At 39.0% G+C, this 24,685-nt stretch overlaps 1 protein-coding gene across 1 annotated transcript in view; it reads left to right on the top strand.

The window, feature by feature from the left end:
- LOC105088769 (collagen alpha-6(VI) chain) overlaps positions 1–24,685 on the top strand; it is a 167,767-nt gene that overhangs the window by 42,330 nt on the left and 100,752 nt on the right. The window contains exon 2 of the mRNA XM_064490800.1: positions 22,917–23,014. Within this exon, the coding sequence (XP_064346870.1) occupies positions 22,917–23,014 (98 nt within the window). The remainder of the gene's footprint in view (positions 1–22,916; positions 23,015–24,685) is intronic.

Below are 24,685 nucleotides of genomic sequence, written 5' to 3'. Positions count from 1 at the left end.
CAGCCCTGGTGAGAGGTGTAGATGATTGTATCAGAGTCCAGATCCTGCTGTTTGCCCCCTTGTGACCTTGGGGTGGTCGCTCATTCTTGCTGAGTTTCAGCATTAGCATCTATAAAGCAGGAGGAGTGGCATCTCCTTCATAGAGTGGTTATAGAGTACTTTTTGAACTATAAAGATAGAGGATTTCTCCTCCCCTCAAAAGCAAAACCTGAGTCTTTTTTGTAAGAGAAGAGCCAGTGTAGGGGGAGATAGGATGAAATATGACCTTGAAAAAATGCCAAATGGACAAGTACATGAATTTGCATGTCGTATTTTGTGTTTTGTTCTGATTCGTTTTCTTCTCATAGCTTTTAAAGTAATGCAGGCAAGGTCCTCTCTGTGTCCTTCTGAGGTGAACATATACATGTCCTAGTAGGGGAGTTGCCAAGGCAACGCAGCTTGTCAGCGCGTTGCCAAGTTAGTGATGTCCAGTCCCCGCCCGGAAAGGATGGCACTTAGCAATACTTCTTCCTCCCCCCAGTGACGACGTCTTTATTTCCTTAGGGAACACCCATGCTTGAAATCCAGCATTTGCCCTTCAGAACTGGCTAAAGCAGGCCTCTACCAGAAAATCCTCTGCACCCTGTGCCCCGTCCTTTGCCAAGACATCCAGATGCTGGTTTTCTAACTTCCCAGAGCTCTCGGGGGCTTTGCGCACCTGCATCACAGCCCAGGTCCGCCTCCCTGGCTCCCCTGTCAGGCTGTGGGGCCACGAGGCGGAGGGCTGTGCTCACTGGATCATGTGTCCCGGGGACGGGGCGGTGTGTGGCCACAGCAGGTGACTCACGGGCCCCAGTGCCATGTCTCCACTTCCCCGACAGGTAGGCGCCTCGAACAGCATTTCAGGAAAGCTAGCCTAGATCTCCCTTCCTGTACCGGTTTATCTACTTTTGCGATAAAACCCATCCCAAAACCCAGGGGCCTGAAAACAACGTGTCTCTCATGGTTCTGTGGGCTGGCTGGGCTCTCCTGCGCGTTTCGCTCAGGGTCTCTGTCAGATCGTGGCTGAGGCCGGACCCATCAGAAAGCCTTTCCAATCACGTGGCTGGATTATCCGAGGGCTGGCCAGGTGGCTCTGGTTCTTTCCCACGTAACCCTGCCATGGGAGGAGTTTGAGCTTCCTCTCAATGTGGAAGCCCCAAAGTAGCGGAACTCCTTACATGGTGATTGGTGGCTCCTTCCCCAAGAGACCCGTGAGCCTGGATGGAAGCTGCAGGCTTCTTATATGTGGAAGTCTCACTTCTGCTGCATTCTGTGGATCAAATAAGCCATAAGGCCAACCCAGGTTCAAAGGGAGGGAAATTAGACCCCCCTCTCAGTGAGAGCGGCAGCAGAAAATTCCACCACATTTTCCAACAAGTGCAGTTTCTAGTCGCTGTCAGTGATTCTCTTGCATCTCAGAGTTTTTTTGTTTTGTTTTGTTTTAAGGGAACATACATTGGAATGAAAATAGAAATTCATTTATTTGCTGTTTTGGCATCCTTAATTTCCTCACCAGATTGGTTTTCATGAGACACAAACACTCCCTTTTCAAGGGCCTGTTCGTTCCCCCTTAATTCCTGCGTTACATCGTTCAGCGTTTCTTTTTTCCCTTCTTAGTCACGATTTCCTTGGAATATACAGAAAACTACGGAGAATAATGTAATAAGTGTTCCCAACCCAGACTGAAGGCTAACATCTTGCATGTTTGTCTCAGACTTTGCTAAAGAAATAAAATATTCAAGTAGAGTTGAATCTCCCTGATCGCATTCTCTATGTTGCCTTCCTGGGGGGACCACTGTTATTACGTTGATCTGTGTTATCCTCAGCTTTACTTTCATATACGGATGCTTTAAAGATAGTATTTTGATGTTTTCCAGAGACGGCATTTCTTCTGGGATGTCTTCCCTAATCCTCTTATCCAGAGATGGGAGTCCTATGAGTAGGTCATATCAACCTCCAACTAGTTTTCTCACTCTGTTTTTGAGATTTACTCCTACTAAAGCATGCAGAGCTAAATTATTCATTTCATGCTTGAGTGATATCCCCAAGTATGAGTTTATAGTAGTTTAATTCTTCCTGTTTCCTCTTCACATATATTCAGATAATTTGCAATTTTTATAAAAACGCGTAGCAGTGCTCTTGTGCATGCGTACCGGGGTTTCTCTAGGGCATTTACTTTAAGTGAAGTTTCTGGATCATCTTTAATTTTACTAGATATTGCCAGATTGCTCTCCTAAGTGAGTGTTTCAAATTATATTCCCACCAGGCACATAAGTGAGCTCTGATTTTCCTAACTCCCTTTCAATCCTTCGTATTGTCAATCTCTTTAATTTTTGCCAGTCTACTAGGAAGAAAATAGTACCTTTTAAAATATTCCTTTCCAGTCTACTAGGAAGAAAATAGTACCTTTTTAAAATATTCCTTTCCTTTAAAATTTCCTTTCCCTTTTGATAAGGTTAAGGATCTTTTCATGTGTCTATTGGCCATTCGGATCCCCTCTGCTGTGAATTACCTATTCATATCCGTGGTCCGCTTTCCTATTGGGTTTAGTAGTTTCTTACTGATTTGTAGAAATACTTTGTACATTCTGGATATTAATCTTTTACTGACTCAATATGCTGTTCCCACTAGTCTAGCTGCTTGTTTATTTATGATGTCTTTTGTCAGCACTTAACATTTTAACATACTCCCATTGACTCCTTTATAGTCTGTACCTTATTGTATCTTCCTTAAGAATTTCTTCCCAATTCGTAATGATTTTGGTTTGTATTTTGTCCTGTTGCTTTTGGAGAGTCTTTTGTGTTTTGTTTTGTTTTGTTTCTTACTGAAGTACAGTCAATTATAACGTATCAATCTCTGGCGCGCAGCACGATGTTCCAGTCATGCAGGTACATACACATATTCACTTTCATATTTTTTCCATTAAAGTTTATTACGAGATATTGAACATAGTTCCCTGTGGCATACAAAAGAAACTTTTTAAATCTATTTTTTAATATAGTGGCTAGCATTTGTAAATCACAAACTGCCAGATTTATCCCCTCCCACCCCCTTTCCCCAGTAACCATAAAATTGTTTACCAAGTCTGCAAGTCTGTTTCTGATTTGTAGATGAGTTCATAGTGTCCTTTTTTTTTTTTTTTTTTAAGATTCCACATATGAGGATATGGTATTTTTCTTTCTCTTTCTGGCGTACTTCACTCAGAATGATGATCTCTAGGTCCATCCACGTTGCTGCAAGCAGCATTATTTTATTTTTTATGGTAAAGTGGTATTCCATTGTATAAATACCACAACTTCTTTATCCAGTCATCTGTCCTTGGACATTCAAGTTGATTCCATATCTTGGCTGTTGTAAATAGTGCTGCTATGAACATTAGGGTGCATGTATCTTTTCACATTGGAGTTCCCTCTGGATATATACCCAGGAGTGGGATTGCTGGATCATACGGTAAATCTGTTTTTAGTTTTTTGAGGAATCTCCATACTGTTTTCCACAATGGCTACACCAAACTACATTCCCACCAGCAGTGTATGAGGGTTCCCTTTTCTCCACACCCTCTGAGCATTTATCATTCATGGACTTTTGATTGATGGCCATTCTGACTGGTGTGAGGTGATACCTCATCATAGTTTTGATTTGCATTTCTCTGATAATTAGTGATACTGAGCATTTTTTTTTTTTTCATGTCTGTTGGCCATTCATATGTCTTCACTGGAGAAATGCTTGTTTAGGTCTTCTGCCCATTTTTGGATTGGGTAGTTTTTTTTTTTTGTTATTAACTTGTATGAGCTGTTTATATATTCTGGAAATTAAGCCTTTGTCAGTCGGATCATTTGCAAGTATTTTCTCCCATTCCATAGGTTGTTTTGTTTTACTTATGGTTTCTTTTGCTGTGCAAAAGCTTATGAGTTTGATTAGGTCCCATTTGTTTATTTTTGCTCTTATTTCCATTGGCTGGGTAGACTGCCCTAGGATAATGTTGCTAAGATTTATGTCAGAGAATGTTTTGCCTATGTTTTCTTCTAGGAGATACACCGTGTCTTGTATTGTATTTAAGTCTTTAAGCCATTTTGAGTTTATTTTTGTGGATGGAATGAAGGAGTGTTCTAACTTCATTGATTTACATGCTGCTGTCCAGTTATCCCAACACCACTTGCTGAAGAGACTGCCTCTACTCCATTGTATGTTCTCGCCTCCTTTGTCGAAGATTAATTGACCATATGTCTGTGGATTTATTCCTGGGCTCTCTATTCTGTTCCATAGATCCATATGTCTGTTTTTATGCCAATATTATGCTCTTTTGATTACAGTAGCTCTGTAATATCGTCTGAAGTCTGGAAGGTTATTCCAACAGCTTTGTTCTTTTTCTTTAATATTTCTTTGGCAAATCTGGGTCTTTTGTTATTCCATATAAATCTTAGGATCATTTGTTCCAGTTCTGTGAAAAATGTCCTGGATAATTTGATAGAGATCGCATTAAATCTTTAGATTGCCTTGGGTAATATGGCCATTTTAATACTGTTGATTTTTCCAATCCAAGAGCATGGGATATCTTTCCAATTTTTTAAAGTCTTCTTTAATTTCCTTAATCAGTGTTTTGTAGTTCTCCATGTAAAAGTTCTTCACCTACTTACTTGGTCAGATTTATTCCTAAGTATTTTACTGTTTTGGATGCAATTTTAAAAGGGATTGTTTCTTTACTTTTGTTTTCTTATATTTCATTGTTAGTGTAAAGAAATGCAACTGATTTTTGTACATTAATCTTGTATCCTGCCACCTTGCCAAATTCTTTTATTAGTTCTAGTAGTTTTTTTGTGGAGCTTTTAGGATTTTCTATACATAGTATCATGTCATCTGCATATAGTGACAGTTTTACCTCTTTTCCAATTTGGATCCCTTTCATTTCTTTTTCTTGTCTAATTGCTATACTAGGGCTTCCAATACTATATTGAATAGAAGTGGTGAGAGTGGGCATCCTTGTCTTGTTCCAGATTTTAGTGGGAAGGTTTTCAGTTTTTCATCATTGAGTACTATGCTGGCTGTAGGTTTGTCATAAATAGCTTTTATTATGTTGAGATATGTTCTCTCTATACCCACTTTGGTTAGAGTTGTTTTTTTTTTTATCATAAATGGGCGTTGAATTTTATCAAATGCTTTTCCTGCATCTGTTAAAATAATCATGTGATTTTTGTCCTTTGTCTTGTTGATGTGATGTATCCCATTGATTTGCATATGTTGAACCATCCTTGTATCCCTGGGATGAATCCAACTTGATCATGGTTTATAATCTTTTTTATGTGCTGTTGGATTCTGCTAATATTTTGTTGCGGAAGAGTCTTTTGTTTTATCAGAGTTAACCTTAGTAAATATTGATGCTTTTCTTGAATAATAGCCCTCTCCCATCTTCCGTGTTATTGTTGTTGAATATTTTCATTACACTTTATTTGAAAACACCCCAGTTATTTCTTATTTTTCCCACAATCAGCACTTTTAAGGGATGGGAAAGGTATGTAAGGGGAAGTGCTTTTCAGTAAGGCATTGACCAAAAGTCTAAGGAGGACACAATACATAAACAGCTAAGCAAAGTGGGGATGCTGAAAATGCAAAGGGTGTGAAGTAGAACAAGCTTGTCCTATTCCAGATGAAGCAGGATGAGTGATGCTGGAGTCGGGGCGGGGAGAAGGAGATGAGGTCAGAGGATGAGTAGGACCCAGACCTTGTAGGGCCTTGATGGACATGGTAAGGAATCTTGAGTAGATGAAGGATCATGATCTCATTCTTTGTTTTAAAGTAAAGCATTCTGAAAGAATCTGTAGTGGGGCAAGAGTGAAAGCAGGGAGTCTAAAACAGAGGCTTTTGCTCATCAGCTGAGCTGATGGGGTCTTAGATTAGGTTGGGAATGAAAATGGTGTTGAGACATGGCTGGATCTGAGCTCTACTTTTTGTTTTATTGAAGTATAGTCAGTTTCTATGTGTCAACTTCTGGTGTACAGCACAATGTCCCAGTCATGCATATACATATATTCATTTGTATATTCTTTTTCATTATAGATTACTACAAGGTATTGAATATAGTTCCCTGTGCTTTACAGAATAAATATGTTTTATCTGTTTTACATATAATAGTTAATATTTGCAGATCTCCAACTCCCAATTTATCCCTTCCCACCCCCACTCCCCCAGTAACCATAAGATCATTTACTATGTCTGTGAGTCTGTTTCTGTTTTGTAGATGAGTTCATTAGTGTCTTCTTTTTTCTTTTTTTAGATTCCACATGAGTGATACCACATGGTAGTTTTCTTTTTCTTTCTGGCTTACATCACTTAGTATGATAATCTCCAGGTCCATTCATATTGCTGCAAATGGCATTATTTTATCTTTTTATGCCTGAGTAGTAGTCCATTGTATAAATAATACCACAACTTCTTTATCCAGTTATCTGTTGATGGACATTTAGATTGCTTCCATGTCTTGGCTATTGTAAGTAGTGTTATGAAATTGGAATACATGTATCTTTTCAAATTAGAGTTCCTTCTGGATATATGCCCAGAAGTGGGATTGCTGGATCATATGGTATGTCTATTTTTAGTTTTTTAAGGAATCTCCATGTTGTTTTCCATAGTAGCTGCACCAAACTACATTCCCACCAACAGTGTAGGGGGGTTCCCTTTTTTCCCCAACCTATCCAGCATTTATTGTTTGTGGACTTTGAATGATGACCACTGGTGTGAGGTGAAATGAGCTCTACTTTTTAAAATAAAAACACTCTTGCTTAGGGGTGTGGAAGAAAGGAATTTGTCCTAATTCCCATGGTTCTAGCCCAGGAGATTCTGTAGCAGTAGCACTGTTTCCAGAGATGGTAGTCTAGCCAATGTGCATCATTCAACAGTTAATTGTTCTGTAATTACTGTATGTGTTGCAGCTCAACAGAGTGTAGGTTTTGTCCCTCAACATAGGCAAGCAGTTGGGGACACTCTGTTCACATTTGATAGATTAATTGATTGCACTTCTATCCATTAAGCACTGTGTGACTTTTGGCAAGCATCATAACCCTCTGACTCAGTCTTATCTGTAAAATGGGTCTAATATTCATTGATATTCATTGGGTCTTTGAGAGGATTGAGTGTAGCCCTTAGAGAGATGCCTAGCACAGAGTAAGAGGGCAGTAAGTATTAACTCTTCTGATTCATTCTGGGATTCCCCCCAACAAGCTATAGTCATTCAAACCATGGATCCATATATGTATATATATGCTTATGACTATATAAGTATATTTTATATATTTTCTTCAGATTCTTTTCCATTATTTGTCATTACAAGATATTGAATATAGTTTCCTATGCTGTACAGTAGGACTTTGGTGTTTATTCTATATATAGTAGTGTGTATACATTAATCTCGAACTCCTAATTTATCCCTCCCACCCCTTTCCCCTTTGGTAACCACAGTTTTGTTTTTTTTTTTAATTGAAGTATAGTCAGTTACAATGTGTCAATTTCTGGTGTTCAGCATAATGTTTCAGTCATACATAAACATACATATATTTGTCATCATATTCTTTTTCATTAAAAGTTACTACAAGATACTTAATATAGTTCCTTGTGCTATACAGAAGAAATTTGTGGGGGGGGGGTTTAATATAGTAGTTAATATTTGCAAATTACAAACTCCTACTTTATCCCTTCCTACCCCCTCTTCTTTTGTAACCAAAAGATTGTTTACGATGTCTGTGAGTCTGTTTTGTAGATGAGTTCATTGTGTTTTTTCTTTTTTTTTGGTTCCACATATGAGTAATACCATATGGTATTTTTCTTTCTCTTTATGGCTTACTCTACTTAGAATGATCTCCAGGTTCATCCATGTTACTGCAAATGGCATTATTTCATTCTTTTTTTTTTTTTTTTGGTGGAGTAGTATTCCATTATACTCACACACACAACCCCCACATCTTCCTTATCCAGTCGTCTGTTGATGGACATTTAGGTTGCTTCCATGTCTTGGCTATTGTAAATAGTGCTGCCATGAACATTGGGGTGCGTGTATCTTTTCAAATTAGAGTTCCCTCCAGATATATGCCCAGGAGTGGGATTGCTGGATCATAGGGTAACTCAATTCTTAGTTTTTTGAGGAATCTCCATACTGTCCTCCATAGTGGCTGCACCAAACTGCATTTCCACCATAGTTTGTTTTCTATATCTGTGAGTATTTCTGGTTTTAAAAGTTCATTTGTATCATTTTTTTAGATTCCATGTGTAAGTGATACCATATTGTTATCTTTGACTTATTTCACTTAGTATGAAGATCTCCAGGTCAATCCATGTTGCTGCAAATGGCATTATTTTATTTTTTATGGTAGAGTAGTATTCCATTGTATAAATACCACAACTTCTTTATCCAGTCATCTGTCAGTGGACATTTAGGTTGCTTCCATGTCTTAACTATTGTAAATAGTCCTGCTATGAACATTGGGGTGCATGTATTTTTCTGAATTGGAGTTTTCTCCAGGTATATGCCTGGGGTTAGGATTCTTGGGTCATAGGGTGAATCTATTTTTAGTTTTTTAAGGAACCTCCACACTGTTTTCCATAGTGGCTGCATCAAACTACATTCCCACCTGCAGTGTAGGAGGGTTCCCTTTTCTCCACACCCTCTCCAGCATTTATTCTTTGTAGACTTATTGATGATGGCTGTTCTGACTGGTGTGATATGATACCTCATTGTGGTTTCGATTTGTATTTCTCTAATTATTTAGTGATGTTGAGTTTATTTTCATGTGCCTGTTGGCCATCTGCATGTCTTCTTCAGAGAAATGTCTATTTAGGTCTTCTGCCAAACGAAGGCTCTTAGGAGTTACCCTTTATTTTGTTTGTTCAGTGTGAGGTTGGAATATTTTTCAGAGGCACCCAACATTTTTCAGAGCTGATAGGGAAAATCCATGCCAATTTGAGAATGCTGCTCTGTGTCTGAATCTCTTTAGTTACCTCTTGATTTTTCTAAACCTGAAACTTGCAAGGTCAACAATGAGTAGATGTTTAACTGCTAGGATGCTAAACAGGACCAGTTAGGTTTAACTCCAACCTCCTGCCACCCTAAGCCGTGGATGCTTTTGATTTAGCTGCAAGGATTAAAAATATTTTATCAGTGACCCAATGTGTTTCATTAGCTCTCTGGTCCTTCTGGTATTGCTGGACAGACCTCAGACCAGCTGACGTCATTGCTGGCCTCTGAACTGTGTCAGTATGGCTGCTCTGTTGTAACTTCAGCCAAAGAGGGAAAAACAGCAACTTGGAGATGCAGACCTCCATTCAGACCTGATGGAACCAGCTGTAAACAGCAGAGATTCACAGCAGTTGATCCTAATTCATTGAGAAGGGAGATAATTTAAAGAAACAGTTTTCAGCAAAAAAAAAAAAAAAAAGAAAGAAAAAGAAAAAGTCATTACAAACAGATGATACATTCTAACACAGGAGATGACATTCGTTCATCCTCAGAGAACCAGATAGTTCCAGGCTGTGCCGCATGGAAAGCGTTTGGATGTAGTGGAAGAAGTCCAGGGCTCGTGCTCGGAGGCTAGCTGGGAGCTGGGGGGTGCTTAACCTCGCTCACCCTCAGATGTCTCCTTTGTAAAATGGGAACCCTAATTCCTGTTTTCCTCACAGAGATGCTCTCAGGGCCCAGGAAGGTAATGGCTACCACAGGGCTTGGAAAGGGGGCAAAGGGTTTACTTCCGCAGATGTTTTTACCTGTATGAGCCTATACAAGTGTTAAGGTTTGAAAATGTGAGTGGGAACGACTTGAGGAGAGGAAGTAAATAGAGTTCCCTTCCAGGGCACCCCTTAGCAAGTGGTTTTCCTAGACTGCTGTACCTACAAGCTGTCCCACCGTAAAGATGGCAATTAAAAGCAAAAAGAATAACAGCTGACATTTATTTAAAATCTACAGCAAAGCGAACGCTCTGCCAACTCCTTTACATCAATTCATTTAACCCCCGCAGCCGTTCCCTGGAGTGGGTGTGGCCACTGACACCATTTTATGTCTGAGAAATAGGTTCAGAGGGGTTAAGTTACTTGTCTGTCATGAGTCAGTGGGCCACATGAGCAGGATTTTAATCCTGATTTAAGTCTGATGCCAGAACCTGTGAGTTGAACCACTAGGCTACGCAGCCTGCAGCTGAATGGCAGTGTAATCAGAGCGTGCCCTCAGTGTTGGGAACTGCAAGGCATTCTTCATGGAGCGAGCCCCCCTGTGCTCGGGCATTTGTTCGGCCCCCTCCTACTAAGCCCTGCCACATCCTCTCCTGTCCCCGCTGTTTCATGGTGCCCCACCATCACAGGTGTTGGCGGCTGCATTGGTTTGAGTGACACTTGCTGCTGTAGCAAATATACCCCAAAATGTATCCACAAAAACACAGTGATAAGTGTGCTCTGCTTCCAAAGTTATTTAATTTTCTCAATGTTTGAGTGTTATTTTTGTGTGTGTGTTGATACAGAATTGGGAAAAAATATAAATATTCTTAAGCATTTGCTGGATCATTTTTCGACAAAACTTGTTTGTATAATGTAAAACACTCTCTGAAGGGCTGTTTTTTCTTTTTTTTTTGGTTTTCATACCTAAATCACATTTTGTAATACTGGGGACCATTCATAATTGTCAGATATTTTTAAAAATTATTACCTAAATACATCACTTTTATTAAAAAAAGGTTTTTCTGAAAGGAAAGATACATGTGTCCCCAGATGTTTGTATAACTCTAGAATGATCTAGACTATGTATATTTAACTTTTATTGAATACACAGGTGTCCATTTTGACATTTACACGCAGTCCTTTTATATCACATGAAGTTTGATTTGCAAACATTTCTGTAGCCGAACTTGTATATGTGGTTGCCTCCTTAATAAACAACCTGACCATTAAAAACCAAAAAATCATCACTGTTACTGATGTAACAGAAGTAGGTGGATGCGTGCATTCATGGCACAGGACCTCTCCACGTGGCCATTCTGCCCCCAGGCTGAGAGTAGCTCTGCCATCTTTAATTTTTGGCTTTGGGGTTGTCTCCATTCCAGCCAGGAAAGGATGGGGGAGCACCCTGTGAGAGGCATAAGGCCTGGAAGTGGGTGACATCAATTCTGCTGGCCCAGTGGCCACTTAGCCACTGCAAGTGGGTCTGGGACATGCAGTCCCCAGCTGACACCCACGGCTCAGTGACACCCTTCCAATGCAGAGAGGGGACGCACAGATCAGATTTTGGGTGCGCATAGACGGTTTATCTTTGGTGAAAGTTTGTTTATTCGAGTGCCTTCAATTGGGTCCTGCAGGATGCCGGGCAGAGTTATAAACTTGGGGAAAGTTTTTGGCCGAAATGTGTTCTTGCTTTCCTGTTTCCCATTCCACTAACACAAAACTTGGCACAGATGACAGTCTCGGGGGGACAAATTTCTCCCTGTAACTGTTCCATACCTCCCCGCAACACGTCACTGGACTCAGCTTAATTGCTGTTTTCTTTTCCTTTCCTATAACTTATTTAACTTTAAAAATTGGTTATTCTTTATCTATACATTTATTGGATCTCAGGGACGCAGAATTGGATTAATTCTAACCTTTAGCTCATTACACACATTCATCCGTGAGTCTTTGCAAGACTTTCTGTTTATTTGCTTGCTTATTAATACTGTAACAAACCTATGAAACTCCATTGTATGACTTCTGATTCTTAAAGATCAGTTAACAGTATTTACGTGGGTCTGTTTCTGGGCTCTCTGCTCTGTTTCGTTGATCTGTGTGTATTTCCACAATTACGAGCAGACCTTGTTATATTGTGCTTTACTCGATTGAGATTCTGCACTTTTCACAAATGGGAGGTTTGTGGCAGCCCTGCACGAGGTGAGTCTATCAGCCATTTTTCCAACAGCATTTGCTCGCTTCGTCCCTCTGCGACACATTTTGGTGATTCTCACAGTATTTCAAGCCCTCCATCAACAAAAAGATTACAATACCCTGAAGGCTCAGATGATGGTTAGCATTTTTTAGCAATAAAGTGGTTTTTTAAATTAAGGTATGTACATTGCTTTTTTTAGACATAATATTACTGCACACTTAGACTACAGTCTAGCGTAAACATTACTTTTATATGCACTAGGAAACCAAAAAATGTATGTGACTTGTGTTACTGAGATACTTGCTTTATTGTAGTGGTCTGGAACCGAGCCCACAGTATCTCTGAGGTGTGCCTGTACCACATCGTCTTGATTACTGTAACTTTATAGTAAGTATAGTCTTGAAGTCGGATGGTGTCAATCATCTAACTTTCTTCAGTATGGCATTGACTGTTCCACCTTTGTCTCCGTATAAACTTTAGAATCGGTTTGTCAATAACAACAAAATAACTTGCTAAGATTTTGATTGGGATTGTGTTGAGTTTATAGATCAAATTAGGAAAAACTGAAATCTTGACAATACTGAGTCTTCCTTCCATGAACATGAAACACTTCTCCATTTATTTAGTTCTTCTCTGGTTTCTTTCATCAGAGTTTCGTCATTTTCCTCATAAAGATCTTGTATATATTTTGTTAGATTTATTATTTAATTTGAGGGGAAGCTAATGTAAATGACGCTGTGTTTTTAATTTCAAATTTCACCGGTTCATTGCTGGTATATAGGAAAGTGGTTGACTTTTCTATATTTACCTTGTATCTTGCAACTTTGCCATAATCGCTTATAGTTTCAGGAACGTTTTATTCTTGCAGATTTTCTACATAGATTATGATGTCATGTCTGAACAAAGAAAGTTGATTTCTTCCTTCCCAATATTTGTTTTTTCTTTTGTTTTCTTTTTTTAGTTTTTAAAATTTTTAAAAGATAATACCTGTTTATCCATCCCAACCCCTACCCCCACCTCTCATAACCATCAATGTTTCTCTGCATCTATGAGATTGATTGTTTTTTGTTTTGTGGGGTTTTTGGGGGGTTTATTTGGGTTTTTTTAGATTATACATATAAGAGAGATCATACAGTATTTGTCTTTCTCTGTCTGACTTATTTCACTTAGTATAATGCCCTCAAAGCCCATTCATCTTGTTGCTGCAAATGGCAAGATTTCATTCTTTTTCATGATGGAATAATGTTCTGTTGTATATATTTGTGTGTGTGTGTGTGTGTGTGTGTGTGTAGATTCACACATATATACACACCACAATTTCCTTATTTACCCACCAATGGACGCTTAGGTTGCTTCAATATCTTGGCTATTGTAAACAGTGCTACAGTGTACCCAAGGGTGCATGTATTTCTTCAAGTTAATGTTTTCATTTTCTTTAGATAAATACCCAAGTGGAATTGCTGGATCAAATGGTAGTTCTATGTTTAATTTTTTGAGGAACTTCCATACTGTTTTCCACAGTGGCTGTGCCAATTTACATTCCCACCAGCAGCGCACGAGGGTTCCCTTTTCTCTGCAACATCTGTCATTTGTTGTCATTTTTATCATAGCCACTCTGACAGGCAGGAGATGATCTCACTGAGGCTTTGATTTGTATTTCCCTGATGAACAGTACTGTTGGGCATCTTTTCACATGCCTGTTGGCCATTTGTATGTCTTCTTTGAGAAAATATCTATTCAGATCTTTTGACCGTTTTTTTCATTGAGTCACTTGCTATTGAGGTTTGCTATTGAGCAGCACGAGACTTTATACATTTTGGATATTAACCTCTTATCAAATAAAAGATTTGCAAATATTTTCTCCCATTCAGGAAGTTGTATTTTTATTTTGTTGATGGTTCTTAAACACATCACCTTACCTATATGTGCAAGAACTTCTCTGGAAGTAGAACTGCCAGGTCATAGGGCATAAAGCACGTTCAGTGTTACGAGGTAATGCCAAACTGTCTTCCAAAGTGGTAGTACCGATTTACCCTTCCACCGACAGGGTGGGTGCGGTCCTGCGTATCCACATCCTCTCCAATACTCGATTTCATCAGACTTTTTAATTTTTGCCAGTTGTAAAATGATACTTCAATGAGCTCTTGGTTTGTATTTCCCTGAGCACAAGTGAGTTTGAATATTTCTTCACACAGTTAGTGCCCATATGTTTTTTAATTCTATGTTTTCCATTCATGCTTTTTCCCCCATTTTCTTTTGGGTTATTTATTCCTAGAAATTCTAGGAACGTTGATATGTTTTTGATACCCATCCTCTGTCAGTATTGTGACTATCTTTTTCCAGTATGTCTTTCCATTTTCTTTTAGATGTCTTTGAAGTTCTCATTCTAATATAATACAATTTATTAATTTGGGAGGTGTGGGTACTTTCTGTGTCCTGTTTAAGGAATCTTCTCTAACCCTAACCAAGGTCAAAAATATATCCACTGATGATTTTTATGCAATATTTTAAAATTTTGCTTTAAACATTTAAGAGCCTTACCCATGTGTACAGTGTGAAGGAGAGATGCAACTTCACCTGTTTCCAGGTAAACAGCCATTCCCCTCCCATCCCACTGGTCTACAAGGCAACTATACATGGGCGTCTCTGGGCAGTCTATTCCATGCCTTTGGGGTATTGTCCTTCAGTAAAGTTCTGTAAATTTTGCTATCAGTCTTTTACACTTTAAAATTTTTTTGGTGTTTGATATGTTGATGGTATGTCAACCTGACTCTTCTAAAAAGACCATTGTTTTCTAGTTGCTTATTGCATATTTATTGAAATGCAATTGACTTTTACATCTTGATGTTACACAAAGACATCTTGAATACTTGTTGTATTTAATAATTTGTCTACAGATGTAGACAGTCATGTCACTTGCAAACAGTGACAATTTTATTTGTTCTTACTCTTCTTTCAATCCTTGTGGCTTTAATTTTTCCAGAACCTTGGAGTGAAAGAGGGCCACCTTTTCTAGTTCCTCATTTTAAACAGAGAAGAGAGTACTCCTAGTATTTCCCCACTAGGATGATTTATATATTGCAGATTTTTAAAATGTATCCTTTACCAGGTTAAGTAAGTTTCCTTCTACTCCTCATTTGCTAAGTTTTTTCTTTTTTAATTATGAATTGATGGGTGGTTTCCTTTCATATTTTTTTAACATTTTTTACTGATTTATAATAATTTTACAATGTTGCATCAAATTCCAGTGTAGAGCACAATTTTTCAGTTATACATGAACATATATATATTCATTGTCACACATTTTCTCCTCTGTGAGCTACCATAAGATCTTGTATATATTTCCCTGTGCTATACAGTGTAATCTTGTTTATCTATTCTACATTTTGAAATCCCAGTCTATCCCTTCCCATCCCCCACCCCCTTGGCAACCACAAGTTTGTATTCTATGTCTATGAGTCTGTTTTGATTTTGTATTCATATTTTTAGTTTGTCTCCTTTAATCTGTTGATGTGGTAAGTAATATTTATGTGCTTTCTAATTTTTAGACCATATTTATTCCTTTTTAAAAATTAAAGCAATTCTTCAATATTATATTTTTTATTTTTATTGTTACATGATTTTTGAGGGTTACTTTCCATTTACAGTTATTATAAAATATTGGCTGTATTCCTCATGTTGTACAGTACATCCTGGGGCCTATCTCATACCCAATACTTTGTACCTCCCACTCCCCCGCCCTTATATTGCCCCTCTCCCCTCACTGGTAACCATAAGTTTGTTCTCTTTATCTGTGAGTCTGCTTTTTTTTGTTACAGTCACTAGTTTGTTGTATTTTTTAGATTCAACAAATAAGCGCTATCATACAGTATTTGTCTTTATCTGACTTATTTCCCTTAGCATAATGTCCTTCAAGTCCAACCATGTTGCTGCAAATGGCTTGTTTCATCCTTTTTAATGGCTGAGTAGTATTCTATTGTATAAATATACCACATCTTCTTTATCCAATCACCTGTTGATGGACATTTAGGTTGTTTCCATGTCTTGGCTGTTGTAAATGGTGCAAATGAACACTGGGGTGCATCTGTCCTTTTGAATTACTGTTTTTGTTTTTTTCAAATATAGATCCAGGAGTGGGATTGCTGGGTCATATGATAGTTCTATCGTTAGACTTTTGAGAAACCTCCCTACTGTTTTCCACGGTGGTTGCACCAAACTACATTCCCACCAACAGTACACAAGGGTTCCCTTTTCTCCACACCCTCTCCACTTGTTATTTGTGTTCTCTTTCATCATGGCCATTCTGAGAGGTGTGAGGTGACATCTCATTGTGGCTTCGGTTTGCATTTCCCTGCTAATGAGTGATGCTATGCATCTTTTTACGTGCCTATTGGCCATCTGCATTTCCTATTTGGAAAAATGTCTTTTCCAAGTTTAAAACACCCTTGCATACTGGAGATAAACCCAATCTGATAATGGTGTACTATCTTCCTTATATCCTGAATGAGTCGATTTGCTAATGTTTTATTTAGGATGTTTTTACATGTATATTCATGAGTAAAATGGGCCTTTCATTTTCCTTTCTCACACAGCCCTTAGCTGGTTTGCATTTCAAGATGATACTGGCTCCATAGAAATAAAAGTGCTGGGGTGAGGGTGTAGCTCAGTGGTAGAGTGCGTGCCTAGCATGCACGAGGTCCTCCTTTCAATCCCCAGTGTCTCTGTTAAAGGTAAATGAAAACCTAATTGCCTCTTCCCCCAAAAAAATCTTTAAAAAAAAAGGAATAAAAGGGCTAATACTCATCTTTTTTTAGTCTGTGAAATAATTGGTAAAAATTTCAGTTGATCTGTTTCTTAAAAGCTTGATAGAACTTGGCAATAAAGCCATTTGGACCTCGGGCTTTCTTCCTGGGAACATTTTAAACTCCTGTTTTGATGTTTTAAAAAGTCTTTGCCTTATTACTAAAGTTGTGTCTCCTTTTTCTTTTATACACTTACCTTTTGTGTCTTCTGTCTCCCTCATTTTTTTTTCCCTCAGTCTATTGTGAGGTTGGTGTTTTTCAAACTTAATTTTCTTCATCTTTGTTTTTTACTTTGCTGATTTCTGCTGAGATTTTTAGTACTTTAAAGTATCTCTAAAGTACTTTGGAATTCTGTAACTTTTTCTAATTTCTTAGCTGGGCACTTCATTCCTAGTGAGTCTCAATGCCTTGTTGCAAGTTGACTGTCCAGCCTGTACCGTTTCTGCTGAGCCAACCTCACAACAGACAGCCTCTTTCCGTGGTTCCAGAAAATGCATTTAGGGGAAAGTGTGACACAAACAGTCAACCGATGACATTTGCTTGGCCCACGCTTGCTCTTGGGTTTGGTTTTGTTCACCGGCGTTGACTCAGTGTTGATTTGTTCCTGTTGTGTGCCAGGGATTTATCCCGCACCGTCTCAACATGAACTTAACTCTCACCTCGAATATGTTTTCTTCCTACTTTTTGACTTCCGAGAAGGGAGAATGGGAAATAGTGAAAAGATCAGGGGTTAAATAACCAACTGTCTATCTCGAACTTAGTGGCGCAGACCCTGTGTTATTTCTTACAATACAAAAGCTGACAAGATTCTTGTTTCTGCAGAAAAATTAAATTGGTGCTTAGAAATGATGACTCTTGCGTGCTCGTTTTGAAGGGAAAAAATGGCATTTCTCTTCATTCTGCTGAAGTCTCTTTTGTATCCCTTCTAGGCTTTTAATATTTTTTCAAAGACATGTCCTAGATTATGAATTAGCTCATTTGGGGCAGAGGTCTTCCTGCAACCCCTGGTTCTTAGTAGCCTCAGGAGAGGTGTTGCATAAGTTCTAAATGTTATGGGTTTGAAGCCAAGGATTGGGTGGCTGTGTAACTTTTGCAGCTGTAGTTCAAATTAGAAACATTGTACCTTCTGGACAGAAAGTTTACAGAGATCCAGATTGTCTTCACTCTCTTTTTTTAAACTGAGTTATTATTAACTTGCAACATTATGTCAGTTTCAGGTGTACGGCAGTGATGTGATATTTTTATGTATTATGAAATGATTGCCTCTGCTAAGACCAGTTATCATCCATCACCATACAAAGTTGTTCTATACTGATTATACTCCCTCTGTGTATATTACATCTCTGTGACATTTATTCGATAACTGGAAGTTTGTTCCTCTTAATCCCCTTCACCTTTTTCATTCATCCCCCACCCCACAGCTCCCTGCTGGCAACAACCAGTTTGCTCTCTGTCTTTAAGGATCTGTTTCTGTTTTCATTGTTCATTTGTTTGGTTGATTAGATTCCATGTATAAGTGAAATCAGACAATATTTGTTGTTCTCTGTCTGACTTATCCATAGATGAATGGATAAAGAAGTTGTGGCATATATATACACAATGGAATACTACTCAGCCATAGAAAAGAATGAAATCTTATCACTTGCAACGTCATAGATAGATCTTGAGGGTATTAGGCTAAGAGATCCAGATTTTTAAAAGGCTTTTTATTATAACTTCCTTTAAAAAATAAAAAGGTGTATTAGCCTCAGCTTGCTTGAATCAGAATGGATGGAGTACTACAAACTTCTGATTTAAGAGAGCTGTACCTTTGAGAGTGTTTCAATAATGAGAAGCAATCAATCTGACTGTTAAGATGGTGTGTACCATGAATTTAAGTTTTCTTTTGTTTCTTTGAATACATACCCCCTTCATTCCCTGCTCATGTCTTGGAGGACTTAAAATTTTTTATTTTAAATATTTGGATATTTTGAAAATGTAAGTCTGTACATCCTGGCCATCTCTGGTAGTGGAACACCATACAGATTACAGACGACGCATCCATGTTTGCTGTGGTCAAAATGAACCCAAGCCTCCTCAGCATTAACGTGGAGATTTAATCTTCCCACTGGTACCTGCCGCACACACAGAACAGGGCATGTAAGCATTTTAAGAGCCCTTTGCATGGGCTTCAACATTGCACAGCCTTACAGCACACCAGATTTTGCATTTCATTTAAAGGCTGCAAGAAAATTGTTTGGCTGGATGCTGTCCCAGAGAACTCACCTTCTCATGGACCAGTGGTACTGACCACCAGCATGGGGACATTTCCAGTGCTTCCTGCTGTTTGGGGCTATTGTGGCCTTACTTAATCCTCACTATTCTATCCAAGTTTTGCTTTTTGTTTCTTTGGTTTTTTTTTTTTTTCAATCTGTTTTCTTTTCTTCTTTCTTTTCTTTCTTCTATCTTTTTATTTGAAATTGTAAAAATGCTTTTCATGTTTATAAGATGTTAATTATAAATTCTGTCTTTTTTTTTTTTACATTTTTTAAATTGAGTTTATAGTCATTTTACAACGTTGTGTCAAATTCCAGTGTAGAGCACAATCTTTCAGTTCTACATGAACATACACACATTCACTATCACATTTTTCACTGTGAGCTGACACAAGATCTTGTGTATATATATATTTCCCTGTGCTATACAGTATAATCTTATTTATCTATTCTACATTTTGAACTCCCAGTCAGTCCCTTCCCACCCCCCGCCCCCTTGGCAACCACAAGTTTATATTCTATGTCTATGAGTCTGTTTCTGTTTTGTATTTATGTTCTTTTTTTTTTTCAGATTCCACATATGAGCGATCTCATATGATATTTTTCTTTCTCTTTCTGGCTTACTTCATTTAGAATGATGATCTCCAGGTGCATCCATGTTGCTGCAAATGGCATTATTTTATTCTTTTTTATGGCAGAGTAGTATTCCATTGTGTAAATACACCACATCTTCTTTATCCAGTCATCCATTGATGGACATTTAGGCTGTTTCCATGTCTTGGCTATTGTAAATAGTGCTGCTGTGAACATTGGGATGCAGGTGTCCTTTTGAAGTAGAGTTCCTTCTGGATATGTGCCCAGGAGCAGGATTCCTGGGCCATATGATAAGTCTATTCTTAGTCTTTTTTCTTTTCTTTCTTTTTTTTTTTTTAAGAGCTGATTAAAAAAATTTTTTCCTTCTAGTTTTATTGAAATATAACATACAGCACTGTATATATTTTGGGGTAGGTGGAGGAGGGAAATTAGGTTTTTATTTATTTCTTTATTTTTAGTGGAGGTGCTGGAGATTGAACCAGGACCCCCTGCATGCTAAGCAGGCGCTCTACCACTGAGCTATACTCACCCCCTCAATCCAGGTGCTAACTTCCATTCAGTACCATTTTCTCCCCACCTTTGGAGTTTATCCTATGGAACGTCCTAAAACCTCTTCTCCTTTCTCTCTCCTAAAGATAGCACTCACTTAAAAAGCTCATAGTGTAGACAGAAAAGAGGTCATACAACAATAAAGATGTTTATTAAAAAAAAAAAAGATGTGCACAGCCTAAAGTCTTGGTTTTGGAAAGCAAAAATAAAAAGGCATGAAAACGAGTGCCAGTATCTCCTAATACTTAGAAAAAAAGACACAGAACCCGGAAACTTGGAGACACTCTTTGCGTTCATAATGCTGAGTTTGGGACGCAGAGGAGCTGAGCTTGGCGATCCATATGTTAGACTCAGACAGATGTGGCCTCTCATCTTACCTGTGGCCCATTGTATCTGTGGGACCATGAGTCACAGTCTCCTTTATGACTCTCTATTTCCTGATCTGCAAAATAGAAACATTAGTATGACCTGCATCTAGGTTGCTGTTGTCGACAAAAATAATCAATAAACAATCAATAGTAAGAATACAAAAGAGTTTTGTCTGAGCCAAGCTGAGGTCTGTAACCCCGAGGATGGCCTCTGAGGTGACTCTGAGGCACTGCTGGGAGAAGCAGGGTTTCCAGCGGTTTTACATCTTGTCAGAACAGAGAAACATGAGTGAGTCAGGAATACGTTTCTTCAAGATTAAAAAAAAGAAAAAACAAAGCTGCACATACGCGGTGAGTCAGTGTGGCCTTGGCACCTGGGAGAGGAGTCTTATCATCAAGGGAGGACCAGCATTCACGTCCCAGGAAGAGAGGAATTTAATCTTTATTTTCAACATGAACATTCTTTACTTCTGGTCAATTTGCCCTTTTATAATTGAAGCCAATGTACAATGTATGTTTGATAGACCACGAACAGGCTATTTTTGTTAGCATAAAATTTGTCGACTGAAATAAAAAATGCACAGCCTAAAAGTTGAGAGTAATGTTTTATTTGGTGGACATTTCTGAGGACTCGAGCCCAGGATGACAGCCTCTCAGATCGCTCTGAGGCACTGCTCCAGAGAGGTAGGGGAGGAGCCAGGATATATAGGAGCTTTACAACAAACACCAGGTAGTCAAAACATTAAAAGATGATTTGTTAACTGAAGAAAACCAGACACTTCAAGTTAAAGAATTTAGTGCTTTTCTATATATAGGAGGGGGCAAACATTTGGGCTCACTGAATTCATTCCTTTGACAAGCGGCTAGCAATCTAGGGCCAGTGTCCTGTCCTTTCTTGTTCTGAGTCCCCTCAGAGGGCACCACTGTGAGTGGCTGCAGAGGCCGGGCTACAGGCTTGTCTTCCCTGGTTGGGGTGGGGGGGTGGCAGCGGCTGATGACTTGATGGCTTCAGCATTTTTTGTTTACTGATATGGTTTGCAGTATTTTCATTCACAAATTCAAGCAAATTCATGTATAAGCCAGGGTACCTTCCCTATATCTCAGTGTGTGAAAATGCCTTTCATGACTGTCAGTATCAAACAGGAGGACAAGGATGAAGATATTAGCATGGAGGATGGCCCACGGTCACATCTCCCCAAATGGTAGAACTTGTTATTCTTACACACTTTAGGAGGAAATTTGTACAGATAAGTGGGACTTGGTTTTAACTTTGGGCAATCCACTCGGGGACTAAAGGTCCTCTAAAATGAAATATTGGGCTAAAAACAACCTCTTAAGGGTCTCTTCCAGCTCACTGATTTCCTCTGAAACAGGATTGATACGTTGACTCAGAGCCCAAAAAGTTTGCAACATCCAGGCTTCTTATGAAGGAACAGAACAGAGTCCCAAATTCCAGAATGTCAGAGGGATGATGGAGCAGGTGAGGAAATGGGGATGGAATTTTTCATGGCCAGCATCCCGTTTCTGAAAGTGTGCAATATTACTCAACAGGAGCCTTACAAGGGACGAGGCAGCTGTATCTCTCAAGTATATGTTTGGGTAAGAATTAAGCCAGAAACAGAGATACTGGTTTATTCATATAGATCCATTTATTTTTCATTCCAGGGATTGAATGAGTGAATGGATGAGCCCAACCTGCTTAATGAAAATATTTATTATCAATATCATCAGCCTATTTTATCCCGTGAGATGGATAATTCAATGTGGCTGAAAATGCTTCAGGTCAAACTAGGATTGGGAAAGTTGCTTCGTGCAGTTTTAGGTAGTTGGAAGCCAAGGGATTCAAACTGAGTCATTCCAAGGAACAAGGCATTGTATGGAAGATGAAGGGTGGCTGCTTATTTTTTATGCCTTCTCTCAAATTTAGGAATAAAGGGAAATGTGAACTTCATCCTCATGCAGGAAAAGGAGAAAACAGAATTCGGACCGCATCTCAAAATATTTCTCAGATAGGAAACACACCCACGTATTCATGATGGAGAAATTACAGACCAGGTCTTCCACTGTGTCCTGGCTGTGAACTCTGAATTGTCTTGGCAGTGAGTGGGCAGAGGGTGACATTAGGATACAGGGAAAAGGATGACTAGGAGCACGTAATCTTGGTAGAACCAAAATGCATCTGGTGGCTGCCACTGACAATCCAAAATCTCATGTTTCTGCAGGGTCTGCAGTCCACGAGCAACTTGAGTGAGTCTGTAAATGCTAGTGGTTCATTTTTCTCTAAGGCCCTTCACAGATCCAAACGGTCAGGGAACCTCAGAAATTCCTTGTTTCCTATTGCATTCAATTGATTATATAATTTCGTGTGCTCTTACATGTGTGAGACTTGATTTCCAGATAATACCCACAACAATTTTCGATGTTTATATTTTTGCCTTTTCAGATTTCCAGTTGGCGACGTTTCAGGTTATAATATGAAAATGCTGCTGATTTTGTTCCTCGTGATCGTATGTTCCCATGTTTCCATCAACCAACATTCTGGTAAGGAAAAAAAAAAACCTTAAAAAAATTATTTCATTTTCATGATGGAAAATAGATAATCTCTGAGTTTGACTTGCTTAAAAGTTAGGAGTTCTGTTTTGCTTTGTTTTGATTTTGTCGATGTTTAGGATGGGAGCAGCAGCTCAGTTTCTTTCGGTGTCACCCCGTGTTCCTTTAAAGATCATTTGTTTCTGGACCTTACTCCTTGTTAATAATAGGGAGAGATGAGAGGTGGTTTTTTGTCCTCAGTTTCAACTCCTTTGAGGTCTTCTGGGAGGTTGCAAGAAAATTCTCTCAATATTAGTTTCAAGCCTGGAAAAACTGAACTGTCCCTTTCTCATTCATTTGTGCCAAAACATTGCCTTCGTTAAGCATCCAGATTTTCCTCCGGTTGAAACTATGTGTCTGCTAATTGTAAAGAAAGTGCTTTGACCCTGAAGAGAGGGCACCATAGCTGTCTACTGCCTGTCATCCATCTGTGTCCCGTGGACTTGACGTCACGATTGTGGCCTCACCCTCACTGCTGCCACCAGGGTAAGAGTCGGTTCTTACACTGGTTACTTCATGTCCAAGGCCACCTAGATAGCCCTTTCCAGTATTCTCCAAGACTCTGACCTTGGAAGCAAGAGATGAACTCGACTTTACCCTGCAGACATCTTCCTTTGATGTCTCACTAGGCCTGATGTTAAGCTTTTTAAAGAGAGAATGCTTTTCCCTCAATGGTTTCCTGGTTCAGATATGGCACTGGGCCTGATCAGAACCTGTATCTGCCTCGCGGGGCCGTGGCCACACTTCTTTTCTCCACACAAGATGTGGAGGTCTGTCCATGAATAGAAGGGTCACTTGAGGTCGCAAGTCAAGCCATCATGGGTGGGGCTCACCTGGCAGACCTCAGAGGGGTTCCAGCCTTCTCTTGGCGAAAGATGTGAATTCCTCCACGCTGAGTTTCCCCCCTGAGATGCTGCCGGCTATCTGATCATCAAAGGAATCTCAAAGTAGTTGAAATGAGGTCATGTAGAAGAAAAGAATGACTGTATCCACTTTGCCTCGATCAGACTGCTATAAAGAGAATGAAATAACACAGGGGTGTCAAAGCTGGTTTGCTAGTAGCTGTAGACCAGAAGAGACTGAAGTTCTTTTAGTGGAATTAGAATTTATCTAATAACCATTGTAGATAATCAGAATCTCAGAGTAAGAAGGAACCTTAGATATTTGCTAGTTGAATCTACTCATTTTAAAAGTGAGGAAACTGAGGCCCAAGTGTATTGAATGGCTTGACGGAGCTGGAAGAATTCGCTGATAACCAAATTAAGACTCCCACTACTTGTTAATTTACACTGTGTTTTCTTAAATGTATAGTATCCAGACACACACGAGTACTTCCCTCCCTTTCCTGGACAAGAAATGGATCTGATGATGAAAGCTCTAAATTCAAACCAGAAGACTGACCACCAGCTAATGACATTTTGTGCTCGAACCGAATGATTCTGTTACATAAAAGTATGTCCCTAGCCTTGAATCTGGCATCGAATGAAGCCTTCAGAGTGTGGCCAAGTACTGTATTCCTACATAAAACTTCCATTTTTAACAGCAACTTAAACCATAATCCCTTTCCTGGCTGAAGGTATCCTGTTTTCTATTACATTTTACATATGTGGGAATCAGTTCACC

This window comes from Camelus dromedarius, chromosome 2 (assembly GCF_036321535.1).
Source record: "Camelus dromedarius isolate mCamDro1 chromosome 2, mCamDro1.pat, whole genome shotgun sequence".
NCBI classification, from domain to species: domain Eukaryota; kingdom Metazoa; phylum Chordata; class Mammalia; order Artiodactyla; family Camelidae; genus Camelus; species Camelus dromedarius.
The sequence above is the reverse complement of the archived record's forward strand: the minus strand, read 5'-3'. Positions and strand labels throughout refer to the sequence as shown.